The sequence below is a fragment of the Nerophis lumbriciformis genome, linkage group LG28, assembly GCF_033978685.3.
Source record: "Nerophis lumbriciformis linkage group LG28, RoL_Nlum_v2.1, whole genome shotgun sequence".
Taxonomy (NCBI): domain Eukaryota; kingdom Metazoa; phylum Chordata; class Actinopteri; order Syngnathiformes; family Syngnathidae; genus Nerophis; species Nerophis lumbriciformis.
In genome coordinates this window covers 31,195,742-31,209,045 of record NC_084575.2, presented here as the reverse complement: position 1 = coordinate 31,209,045, position 13,304 = coordinate 31,195,742, and the positions used below count along the sequence as shown (strand labels likewise).

The 13,304-nt window shown below is 47.9% G+C and overlaps 1 protein-coding gene across 6 annotated transcripts in view; it reads right to left on the bottom strand.

The window, feature by feature from the left end:
* LOC133571059 (tubulin monoglycylase TTLL3-like) overlaps positions 1 to 13,304 on the bottom strand; it is a 54,360-nt gene that overhangs the window by 3,679 nt on the left and 37,377 nt on the right. For 3 of the 6 annotated variants that reach the window (XM_061924066.2, XM_061924064.1, XM_061924063.1), the window contains 5 exons: positions 11,567 to 11,715; positions 11,257 to 11,500; positions 7,615 to 7,874; positions 4,562 to 4,737; positions 3,570 to 4,490 (listed from right to left, as the gene is read on the bottom strand). In XM_061924066.2, coding sequence (XP_061780050.2) covers positions 4,113 to 4,490; positions 4,562 to 4,737; positions 7,615 to 7,874; positions 11,257 to 11,500; positions 11,567 to 11,715 — 1,207 coding nt within the window. In that variant the 3' untranslated portion in view covers positions 3,570 to 4,112. Of the gene's footprint in view, positions 1 to 3,569; positions 4,491 to 4,561; positions 4,738 to 7,614; positions 7,875 to 11,256; positions 11,501 to 11,566; positions 11,716 to 13,304 lie in introns of those variants that run through there. The other 3 variants (XM_072916613.1, XM_061924065.1, XM_072916612.1) reach the window with 3 other exon arrangements.

Genomic DNA, 13,304 nt, shown 5'->3' with positions numbered 1-13,304 from the left:
ATTTCACAGCAACTGCCTAAAGACTTTCAAGACAAGCTGGCTACTTTCCGTGCATATTGTAAAAACAAGATAGCTGAAAAAAAAATCCGGCCAGAGAACATTATCAACATGGACGAGGTTCCACTGACTTTTGATATTCCTGTGAACCGCACTGTGGATACAACGGGAGCACGTACGGTGAATATTCGCACCACAGGGAATGAGAAGTCATCCTTCACTGTGGTTCTAGCTTGCCATGCTAATGGCCAGAAACTTCCACCCATGGTGATATTCAAAAGGAAGACCTTGCCAAAAGAGACCTTTCCAGCCGGCGTCATCATAAAAGCTAACTCGAAGGGATGGATGGATGAAGAAAAGATGAGCGAGTGGTTAAGGGAAGTTTACGCGAAGAGGCCGGGTGGCTTTTTTCACGCAGCTCCGTCCATGTTGATATACGACTCCATGCGCGCCCACATCACGCTGGTTTTTAATATATTATTAAAGTTTGACTGACCTATCTGACTGTTTTTTTGACATTCCTTTAGCGCAGTTAGATGCGGCTTACAACACGGGGCGGCTTATAGGTGGACAAAGTTTTGAAATATGCCGTTCATTGAAGGCGCGGCTTATAACCCAGGGCGCCTTATGGTGCGGAAAATACGGTAAATATATATATATATATATATATATATATATGAATATATATATATATATATATATATATATATATATATGAATATATATGGTATGGTATTTTTTTTAATTTTGTCATAAAAAAAATACAATCATGTGTGCTTACGAACTGTATCCCTGCAGACTGTATTGATATATATTGATATATAATATAGGAACCAGAAATATTAATAACAGAAAGAAACAACCCTTTTGTGCGAATGAGTGTAAATGGAGGAGGGAGGTTTTTTTGGGTTGGTGCACTAATTGTAAGTGTATCTTGTGTTTTTTATGGTGATTTAATAAAAAAAATAAAAAATATTTTATTTTATTTTATTTATTTATTTTTTTTAATTTCTTGTGCGGCCCGGTACCAATCGATCCATGGACCGAGACCGGGCCACGGCCCGGTGGTTGGAGACCACTGCAGTATAGGATTTATACTGATATATTATATTATATGTTTATATCATATATACAATATATAATAATTACCATGTACAATATTACAGTATATGTAACAGCTGCAGCATAAAATAGAGAGTAAATCCAGCAGAAAATAGACATTATAAACAAAGAGAAGTAGCTAACATAGAAGGTGTCAGGTAATAGACATCATGGATGGAGTGCGGAATGAAGGAGTTCTTGAATCGAACACTGTGGGAACGAAGCTGAAGGAGCCTGTTGGAGTATGAACTCCGCTGTCCCCAAATTGTCTGGTGGAGTGGGTGGGCAGGATTGTCCATGACGGCCAGCAGTTTGTCCAGTGTCCTCCTGTCCCTCACTGACACAAACGCCTCCAACTGCGTGCCAATAATTTGGCCGGCTTTCCGGATCAGTTTGTCAATTCGGTTTAAGTCCCTTTTGCTGGTGCTGCTGCCCCAACAAACCATCAATCCATCCATCCATCTTCTTCCGCTTATCCGAGGTCGGGTCGCGGGGGCAGCAGCCTAAGCAGGGAAGCCCAGACTTCCCTCTCCCCAGCCACTTCGTCCAGCTCTTCCTGTGGGACCCCGAGGCGTTCCCAGGCCAGCCGGGAGACATAGTCTTCCCAACGTGTCCTGGGTCTTCCCTGTGGCCTCCTACCGGTCGGACGTGCCCTAAACACCTCCCTAGGGAGGCGTTCGGGTGGCATCCTGACCAGATGCCCGAACCACCTCATCTGGCTCCTCTCCATGTGGAGGAGCAGCGGCTTTACTTTGAGCTCCTCCCGGATGACAGAGCTTCTCACCCTATCTCTAAGGGAGAGCCCCGCCACCCGGCGGAGGAAACTCATTTCGGCCGCTTGTACCCGTGATCTTGTCCTTTCGGTTATAACCCAAAGCTCATGACCATAGGTGAGGATGAGAACGTAGATCGACCGGTAAATTGAGAGCTTTGCCTTCCGGCTCAGCTCCTTTTTCACCACAACGGATCGATACAGCGTCCGCATTACTGAAGACGCCGCACCGATCCGCCTGTCGATCTCACGATCCACTCTTCCCTCACTCGTGAACAAGACTCCGAGGTACTTGAACTCCTCCACTTGGGGCAAGATCTCCTCCCCAACCCGGAGATGGCACTCCACCCTTTTCCGGGCGAGAACCATGGACTCGGACTTGGAGGTGCTGATTCTCATCCCAGTCACTTCACACTCGGCTGCGAACCGATTCAGTGAGAGCTGAAGATCCTGGCCAGATGAAGCCATCAGGACCACATCATCTGCAAAAAGCAGAGACCTAATCCTGCAGCCACCGAACCAGATCCCCTCAATGCCTTGACTGCGCCTAGGAATTCTGTCCATAAAAGTTATGAACAGAATCGGTGACAAAGGGCAGCCTTGGCGGAGTCCAACCCTCACTGGAAACGTGTCCGACTTACTGCCGGCAATGCGGACCAAGCTCTGACACTGATCATACAGGGAGCGGACTGCCACAATCAGACAGTCCGATACCCCATACTCTCTGAGCACTCCCCACAGGACTTCCCGAGGGACACGGTCGAATGCCTTCTCCAAGTCCACAAAACACATGTAGACTGGTTGGGCAAACTCCCATTCACCCTCAAGGACCCTGCCGAGAGTATAGAGCTGGTCCACAGTTCCACGACCAGGACGAAAACCACACTGTTCCTCCTGAATCCGAGGTTCGACTATCCGGTGTAGCCTCCTCTCCAGTACACCTGAATAGACCTTACCGGGAAGGCTGAGGAGTGTGATCCCACGATAGTTAGAGCACACCCTCCGGTTCCCCTTCTTAAAGAGAGGAACCACCACCCCGGTCTGCCAATCCAGAGGTACCGCCCCCGATGTCCACGCGATGCTGCAGAGTCTTGTCAACCAAGACAGCCCCACAGCATTCAGAGCCTTAAGGAACTCCGGGCGGATCTCATCTACCCCTGGGGCCTTGCCACCGAGGGGCTTTTTAACTACCTCAGCAACCTCAGCCCCAGAAATAGGAGAGCCCACCACAGACTCCCCAGGCACTGCTTCCTCATAAGAAGACGTGTTGGTGGGATTGAGGAGGTCTTCGAAGTATTCCCTCCACCGATCCACAACATCCGCAGTCGAGGTCAGCAGAACACCGTCCTCGCCATACACGGTGTTGATAGTGCACTGCTTCCCCTTCCTGAGGCGGATGATGGTGGTCCAGAATTGCTTCGAAGCCGTCCGGAAGTCGCTTTCCATGGCTTCCCCGAACTCCTCCCATGTCCGAGTTTTTGCCTCTGCGACCGCTGAAGCCGCACACCGCTTGGCCTGTCGGTACCTGTCCGCTGCCTCAGGAGTCCTATGAGCCAAAAGAAACCGATAGGACTCCTTCTTCAGCTTGACGGCATCCCTCACCGCCGGTGTCCACCAACGGGTTCTAGGATTACCGCCACGACAGGCACCAACTACCTCGCGGCCACAGCTCCAATCAGCCGCCTCGACAATAGAGGCGCGGAACATGGTCCATTCGGACTCAATGTCCAGTACCTCCCTCGTGCCATGTTCAAAGTTCTTCCGGAGGTGGGAATTGAAACTCTCTCTGACAGGAGACTCTGCCAGACGTTCCCAGCAAACCCTCACAATGCGTTTGGGCCTGCCAGGTCTGTCCGGCATCCTCCCCCACCATCGCAGCCAACTCACCACCAGGTGGTGATCGGTAGAAAGCTCCGCCCCTCTCTTCACCCGAGTGTCCAAAACATGATATATTTATATATATATATATATAAATCAAAAAATACCAACCCGGGTTTGAGTTCCATAAGTCATCATCATCATTTGCACCAATTATAATTATGATCTGAATTTGTGTAGCCCAATTATTCAAGTTTTGTGGTGTCAAAAATGTTGTGGCGAGCCATCGAATCAAAGTTTCGCTCTTTATAGTCTCCAATCTATCTTGTATCTTTCATTTTAATCGCCGCTCATTTGGTCAAAGTACGAACCCTGTTTTTAGCCTAAAACTGGCCGACGGAAAACGAGATTTCCCACGTCCAGGTCATTGAAGAGGTTTAACTTCCACGCCCCGTCTCCAAAGAAAGACAGAGTGTGAGCAAGCATTCAGAGGTACATGCACGGACCTGTGACCGGTCTTTGGTAGATGCAGAGTCAAGGTTCCAACAGGAACAGGCACTGGGAGCGGGGAAGGACGAAGAGCAGGAGGAAGACGAGGAACTCTGCCTGTCGTGTTTTCCACCACCTTGGGGAAAGTCTTCGATTTTTCTGTAGACATCGCCTTCTTGACCGTGACTTTGCCACGATGCTTCGGGTCGAAGCGGTTGAGAGGCCTGAGCGGCGGAAGCAAACATGAGCCTTTGAGTCTGAAGCCCTCGACGAGGAGGTTGACTCCCACATACTGTGGAACATCTACTGCTGCCTGAACAAACACAAATAAACATTTGAAAGTGAGCTCTTGGGACTATTTGGGTACAAAGCCGACTGGTCTACCTGGTGATATATGAGCTGGAAGTCTCCCGTGTTGGCTGATCTGTCTGCTCTCCTGTCCAGAACCACACGCAGCGTGTCCTCCTGCACAGCTGAACACAGGCGGGCTGTGATGTGAGTGGAAGGAGCCATGGTGGGACTGGCATTGATTTCAATCAGCCATGGTTGGAGGTCACGGCCTGGAAGATAAGAGAGATGAATGCTGCTTCTGTGGTTTTCACACTATTTCTGTTGGAATAATTGTTTGTAAGTTATCACAAAAGAAACGTTGTATTATGAATGCTGTCTTTCGAGGCCTAACAAGAGGAAGAAGGCTCGTAAAACTCCACTGTGATTTCAACACGGACAGATGGCAGGATCTGCTCAACTTCCAGAGGAACTCTCTTTGAAGTGTTAAACGAACTCTCTCTGAAGTATTTCACAAACTCTCTTCCAACTATTTGGTAACCGAGGTCAACGCTATTTACGACCCGCTGCCCTCTTGAAGTCACTGTGGTCAGGAGACGGGAGGGGTTATCCATTGTCCTCCAACACCTGCCCCAGCTGGATCCAGGAAGAGCCCAAGCCCGAGAAATCCTCCTCTTGGACTTCAAAGCGACCGAAAACAATGACTGTTTTACATACTTCCCATTCCTGCTGTGACATGTGTTGGTGCGTGAACGTTGAACATCTGAATAAAGGAGGAGACGAAAACCTTCTTCGTCAGAGCGTGGTGCAGGACTGTACAGAGAGTGCAGTGGCCATGTCTCTCCTCAATATTGAGTCCAAATTGAATTCTGTCTCTGTTTGATTCCTTGCCTTTTGTCTTGTTTAATAGATGTCCTCAGTGTTTGAACGTGACAATTTCATTTTCTAAAAAAATCTACAGTGCACCTTATAACCCGACCTCGAAGCAATTTTATTTGGTACATGGTATAATGATAAGTGTGAGCGGTAAATGGCAGCCACACATAAGAGATACGTGTGGACTGCAGGTTGACTGGCGCCTGGTCAATAAATTACGTTACCCGTAAGCAAGCAACACCAAAACTTTGATGTTTCATTGGGAATATACAAAATTACACACAGCGCTTAAAAATCTGTCAAAATGTTTTATTACGACTAGAGATGTCCGATAATGGCTTTTTTGCCGATATCCGATATTGTCCAACTCTTAATTCCCAATTCCGATATCAACCGATACCGATATATACAGTGGTGGAATTAACACATTATTATGCCTAATTTTGTTGTGATGCCCCGCTGGATGCATTTTCCAAAATAAATCAACTCAAGTTATGGAAAAAAAATGCCAACATGGCACTGCCATATTTAGGGCCCGCATGGCCCATTGTAAAAGGAATCCCGAAGGGAGCACACATAAATAAACTCAAACAAAACTCTTTGGTGAAAATACCAAACCCCAAAACTCAAAATTGCGCTCTAGCGCCCCCTACAAAGTAAACTTTTTCTAACTCCCAGTACGAATGTCGTAGAGACATGAAACACCTCTATGTAGGTCTCACTTAGACTTAAATTTTATTAATTTATTTCCTCGGCCAAAAATCTACAGGAAGTTTGCTATTCCCCCTTCAACACTAAATTTTAGTAAAATCAGTCACTTTTGCCTCTTTGAGCTGTAATTTGACCCCCTTAACATGCTTCAAAACTCACCGAACTGAACGCACACATCAAGACTGGCAGAAATTGCGATCTAATAAAAAAACCTAACACCAAATCTCAAAATTGCGCTCTAGCGCAATTTTGGAATAAAACGCAGAAAAAACTGCTCCTCGGAATAAAAAAATTACAAAACTGCCTGTATCTCCCACTGGGAAGGTCGGAGAGACATGAAACAAAAACCTCTATGTAGGTCTCACTTAGACCTACATTTCATAAATTGACAACCCCCAGCAAAAATCAACAGGAAGTTTGCTATTCCCCCTTCAACACAACATTTTTGTAAAAACCGGTCACCTTCCTTCAAAAACTATCTCCTCTGAGCACGTTTGTCGTTTCGGCTTCAAACTAACACAGGAGAGAAATTGAACCCTTGTGATTAAAACTACAGAAGCGCGTTTTAATAACTGCTCCGGTTTTGATTTTATGAGCCTTCAAAGAACCGCTGCGCTGATGCTGCTGCGCTGCTGTTTTTTTAAGATGGCTGCTTAAAAGCAGGAAGCACCAACGTGCCCACACAATACAGACAAGGTAGGTACACTAGACAAAAGTATTGGGACACTTGGGACTAAAACTTGACAAAAGTATTTGGACACTTAGGACTAGCACCTGCCAAGTACGCGGGCCCGACCAATGCTGCTTGCAGCTTTAATTATTATTGAAGTCACAAAGTGCATTATTTTTTTTTAACATGCCTCAAAACAGCAGCTTGGAATTTGGGACATGCTCTCCCTGAGAGAGCATGAGGAGGTGGAGGTGGGCGGGGTTGGGGTCTGTAAATGTGTTCAGTTATAAACATTCATTACCATGGATCTAAACTTTACCGCTGCCGGTATATTTTTATTGTAATAATTTCAGAATGTGTCTGTTCAATTTTTGGCCAAAGTAAGAGAAAGAAAACAATCTGAAGTTGTCTTTATTTTTTTTGTTTTAATGCCACGATTTTAATAGTCCGGCCCGCGTGAGAACAGATTTTCCTCCATGCGGCCCCTGAGCTCTAATGAGTTTGACACCCCTGGTTTAGCTGATTGGAGAGCGAGCTTCTGTAGCTAATGGGCCCATGACGATGACCTGTTTTGTTTGATCAGCCGTTTTACTGCCATGCTACAGACACTGTTTAGAAACTATTAAAGTATGTAAATAAATATTTACAAAATCTTTCTGTGTAAATATCTAATTTCTAAACTATATATCTGCGACTTATAAATAGAAAATATTTTTTTCCTTTTTAAATGAAATGAGTGCGGCTTATATACAGAGCGCTCTATAGTCCGGAAAATACAGTATTTTTTAATAAACATCTAAATGAGCTTTCGACAGGCTGTAAGACCATGCGGAGGACACTTTGATGCACTCTAAGGACATACGATATATATATATATATATATATATTATACCTAACATGAAGTCAGCACCGTAGAGCTCAAACGTGTTCTTGCGGGAGTCGACAAGGTCTTGTGCCGTTTGCAATGCATGAACCACAGCCTTCTTCATCCCGGGCACCACCTCCCTCTCCCACTGGGTCTGGCGGCCCCGACTAGACAGAAAGGTCGTGAACTGGTCGTCTGACCACATGTTGTCTTCCGGGATGATAGGATGGCGTCGATGAGAAGGCCTCAGATGCTTCTGGATGGAATTGTTGCACAAGTGCACAGAGCTGAAAAGTGTACACACGTTTAGTCACCAGGAAATTAACTACATTTGTCATTAATAATCTTTGAATTCTGGAAGCATACTCGGAGGCTTAGCACCAAATTCTGGGCCCCCATACACAAGACTCGCAAAGGGCCTCTTATCCCACCTTAAACCCAATGTCGCCTTCTCATACACTTGGTATGTTTACATGCAGTAAACAACAAACTATTGCAGGAATTTGGTTGAAAACACCTTTTTAAAACTCGAAATTCAGGTTTTTGACTGGAAAAGACTGGATTAACCACCAGCAGAAATCATTAAAAAAACGAAACTCAGTTGACAGTAAAAAGACGTTGTCGCAATAGTTGTATATGACTTTAAAGCATATTTTCCTGTAGCAGTTTCATGTCTTCCTTTGAGCGATATTTCCCGTATCTACTTTGTTTTAGCAATCAATAATACTTCAGTTGTTTTTATCCTTCTTTGTGGGGACATTGTTGATTGTCATGTCATGTTCGGATGTACATTGTGGATGCCGTCTTTGCGTAAGTCTTTGCTGTCATCCAGCATTCTGTTTTTGTGTACTTTGTAGCCAGTTCAGTTTTAGTTTCGTTCTGCATAGCCTTCCCTAAGCTTCAATGCCTTTTCTTAGGAGCACTCACCTTTTGTAAATATTTTTGGTTTAAGCATTAGACACCTTTTTACCTGCACACTGCCTCCCGCTGTTTCCGACATCTACAAAGCAATTAGCTACCGGCTGCCACCTACTGATATGGAAGAGTATTACACGGTTACTCTGCCGAGCTCTAGACAGCACCGACACTCAACAACAACACATCATTTGCAGACTATAATTACTGGTTTGCAGAAAATATTTTTAACCCAAATAGGTGAAATTAGATAGTCTCTCACGGCACACCAGACTGTATCTCGCGGCACAGTGGTTGAAAAACACTGTCCTAAGTCTCCCCTTGTCTTTAGAATCGAGTGACGCCTCTGTTTCAAACTTTAATCAGGGGCCCTTGAATGCATTACAGTTATAGGCAATGAGATCCAAAAGTGAAACTTGCATATAACTTTTTTTTTTAATGACATTTACATATTTCTTCTATCACCTCATGCATGTTCCAAAATGTTGCATCTGTGTGTGAATGCTTCAAGGTGACCTTTGATGACGAGAGGTCATTTGCATTTTTTTTTAATGGGGGTGTAGGTATTCTTATTTGATTCAAGCAACCTTATTCTTGGACTTTCACGGCTATAGTAATGTTATCTTAAAATGTATGACATCTTTTTTTTAACCCTTGTGTGGTGTTCGGGTCTGTGGGACCCGTTTTCATTTTTTATTAAAAGAAAAATTATACAATTAATAAATTTTTTAAACTGAGACTCACTGACTTTGGCTCATTTTCTGTGGAGAACATATATCAGAATACATATTTAATGACCACACACTATACACACCCCCTACACATTTCTATTACATATAAGATGTCCGGGTCCCGGGGCTAATAGAAGTGTGGAAATAGATGTTCTGTGTACCCCACTCACACACACAGCAGGCCTAGACAGGAGGAAGACAGAGTGTCGGTACACAGAACATCAGAGGGTCAAATGTGCGAGAAAATGAGAGCAGACAGTGTTGACAAACAATGTTGCAACCTTGTGTGGGAACCGCAGGTGCGGAAACACAAAAGAAGAATCCCTGTGGGATGCAGAAACTGGCAGAGAAATTTTCCGTGCAACGTTCATATTGTTGTTACTCAGCCGGCGTTTGTGGGTCTGATGGACCCGTTGCATTTTGTGGCTTTTAAGGCCCCACAATCAAACACTTTTAGGTTAAAATACTGAACAGATGTTTATTGGGATAAGGTAAACATCTGTTCTGACCCACAAACGCTGGCTGAGTAACAACAAAATGAACATTACACAAGGGTTAATAGATGTGGGCGGTACCTCTGGATTGGCAGACCGGGGTGGTGGTTCCTCTCTTTAAGAAGGGGAACCGGAGGGTGTGTTCCAACTATCGTGGGATCACACTCCTCAGCCTTCCCGGTAAGGTCTATTCAGGTGTACTGGAGAGAAGGCTACGCCGGATAGTCGAACCTCGGATTCAGGAGGAACAGTGTGGTTTTCGTCCTGGTCGTGGAACTGTGGACCAGCTCTATACTCTCGGCAGGGTCCTTGAGGGTGCATGGGAGTTTGCCCAACCAGTCTACATGTGCGTTGTGGACTTGGAGAAGGCATTCGACCGTGTACCCCGGGAAGTCCTGTGGGGAGTGCTCAGAGAGTATGGGGTAACGGACTGTCTTATTGTGGCAGTCCGCTCCCTGTATGATCAGTGTCAGAGCTTGGTCCGCATTGCCAGCAGTAAGTCGGACACGTTTCCAGTGAGGGTTGGACTCCGCCAAGGCTGCCCTTTGTCACCGATTCTGTTCATAACCTTTATGGACAGAATTTCTAGGCGCAGTCAAGGCGTTGAGGGGATCTGGTTTGGTGGCTGCAGGATTAGGTCTCTGCTATTTGCAGATGATGTGGTCCTGATGGCTTCCTCCGGCCAAGATCTTCAGCTCTCACTGGATCGGTTCGCAGCGGAGTGTGAAGCGACTGGGATGGGAATCAGCACCTCCAAGTCCGAGTCCATGGTTCTCTCCCGGAAAAGGGTGGAGTGCCATCTCCGGGTTGGGGAGGAGATCTTGCCCCAAGTGGAGGAGTTCAAGTACCTCGGAGTCTTGTTCACGAGTGGGGGAAGAGTGGATCGTGAGATCGACAGGCGGATCGGTGCGGCGTCTTCAGTAATGCGGACGCTGTATCGATCCGTTGTGGTGAAGAAGGAGCTGAGCCGGAAGGCAAAGCTCTCGATTTACCGGTCGATCTACGTTCCCATCCTCACCTATGGTCATGAGCTTTGGGTCATGACCGAAAGGACAAGATCACGGGTACAAGCGGCCGAAATGAGTTTCCTCCGCCGAGTGGCAGGGCTCTCCCTTAGAGATAGGGTGAGAAGCTCTGCCATCCGGGAGGAGGTCAAAGTAAAGCCGCTGCTCCTCCACATCGAGAGGAGCCAGATGAGGTGGTTCGGGCATCTGGTCAGGATGCCACCCGAACGCCTCCCTAGGAAGGTGTTTCGGGCACGTCCAACCGGTAGGAGGCCACGGGGAAGACCCAGGACACGCTGGGAAGACTATCTCGCCCGGCTGGCCTGGGAACGCTTCGGGATCCCCCGGGAGGAGCTGGACGAAGTGGCTGGGGAGAGGGAAGTCTGGGATTCCCTGCTTAAGCTGCTGCCCCCGCGACCCGACCTCGGATAAGCGGAAGAAAATGGATGGATGGATGGATGGGTGATAGAAATCTTCAAACTTTACAAAAGATCAAAGGCCCCCCGCTCCGCATTGATGACTTACTTGTCCATGGTGTCCACTGAGTAAGGCTGCGTAGAAAAGCGCAGGTAGCACTTTCTATAAAACCACACAGTGAGAGGGTTCCAGTCCGTCACCAGAAACCACTGGCGCACGTCGAACTTGGTGCCTTCCACCAGGAAGGGACGCTCCAAGTATTTCTGCACCACCCATTTGCTTTCCTTGATGAGAGCCGGATCTCTGTCCACCAGGCTGAGGATCTCATCCAAACGTTTGGCACATTTGATACCTGCGAAACAAAAAGGACATTTGGGTTACGCTTTTCAATTTTGTCGCACGAGTTGTGATCCCTCACCTCTGCCTCTGGACATGGCTCCCGGCTTGACGATCCAGATGTTGTGTATGCCGTCTGTGTCCAGCTGTGGACTGACCCCAGACAGCCTGTGCAGCATGGCCCGGCAGCAGCCCACTAACCGCTCGCTGACATCAACCTGAGCTCCGCCACTGCGGGAGAAAGCGCCGCTGACAACTTGCAAGTCTGGAGATCACTTGACATTTTGCATGAATACAGAACAGGGGTTTAGTTGTCACATTCTTTATATCACGCCACTGGAGGGCGCTGTCTTGTGGTGTGGAAGTTTACAGAATTAGGGTTAGAGCTCTCCTACAAAGTTAAGTTAAAGTACCAATGATTGTCACACACACACTAGGTGTGGCGAAATTATTCTCTGCATTTGACCCATCACCCTTGATCACCCCCTGGGAGGTGAGGGGAGCAGTGAGCAGCAGCGGTGGCCGCGCCCGGGAATCATTTTTGGTGATTTAACCCCCAATTCCAACCCTTGATGCTGAGTGCCAAGCAGGGAGGTAATGGGTCCCATTTTTATAGTCTTTGGTATGACTCGGCCGGGGTTTGAACTCACAACCTACGGATCTCAGGTACGGACACTAGAGATGCGCGGATAGGCAATTATTTCATCCGCAACCGCATCAGAAAGTCGTCAACCATCCGCCATCTACCCGACCTAACATTTGATCAGAACCGCACCCGCCCGCACCCGCCCGTTGTTATATATCTAATATAGACGATGCAAGGCATTAGTGAGGTTATAAAGCTTTTGCCTGTTAAAGAAAGGAGACTGATCCAATGCAGCACAGACATTCGCATGCCACGCTGTCACGACCCAGACGCACACCAGTGCGCAATCATATGGGAGCCGCGCTGAGCGCACCTCCAAGCGCGTCTCGCTGCCGGCGACGGCCGGGTATGGGCCCGACGCTCCAGCGCCATCCATTTTCAGGGCTAGTTGATTCGGCAGGTGGGTTGTTACACACTCCTTAGCGGGTTCCGACTTCCATGGCCACCGTCCTGCTGTCTATATCAACCAGGGTGAGCCCCACCCCTTTCGTGAGCGCACTGCGCGCGGAGTGACCCCTGTTACGCGCCCCCGGCAACGGGGGTGGCGGGCAGGTAAGCTGCGCGGGCAGGTAAGCTGCGCGGGCGGAGCGCGCGGAGTGACCCCTGTTACGAGCCCCCGGCCACGGGGGTGGCGGGCAGGTAAGCTGCTTACCTGCTGCGCGTGACGCCGGCCGCGGCGAAGGCGGACGAGGCGGGGTGTCGGTGCGGTGGGCGCGGTGGTGACCCTGGACGTGCGTCGGGCCCTTCTCGCGGATCGCCTCAGCTACGGCTCCCGGTGGGGCCCTCTCGGGGGTAGGGGCCTCGGTCCCGGACCCCGGCGAGGCGTCCCTTCTCCGCTCCGTAAAAGTGTCCATCTCTTTTTTTTTTTTTCTTCTGTTGTGGCATATGCTGCAGGTGCCTGCTCGTTTTTCATATGTGGGTAACAACCTACTCAGTGGCCTAGTGGTTAGAGTGTCCGCCCTGAGATCGGTAGGTTGTGGGTTCAAACCCCGGCCGAGTCATACCAAAGACTATAAAAATGGGACCCATTACCTCCCTGCTTGGCACTCAGTATCAAGGGTTGGAATTGGGGGTTAAATCACCAAAAATGATTCCCGGGCGCGGCCACCGCTGCTGCCCACTGCTCCCCTCACCTCCCAGGGGGTGATCAAGGGTGATGGGTTAAATGCAGAGA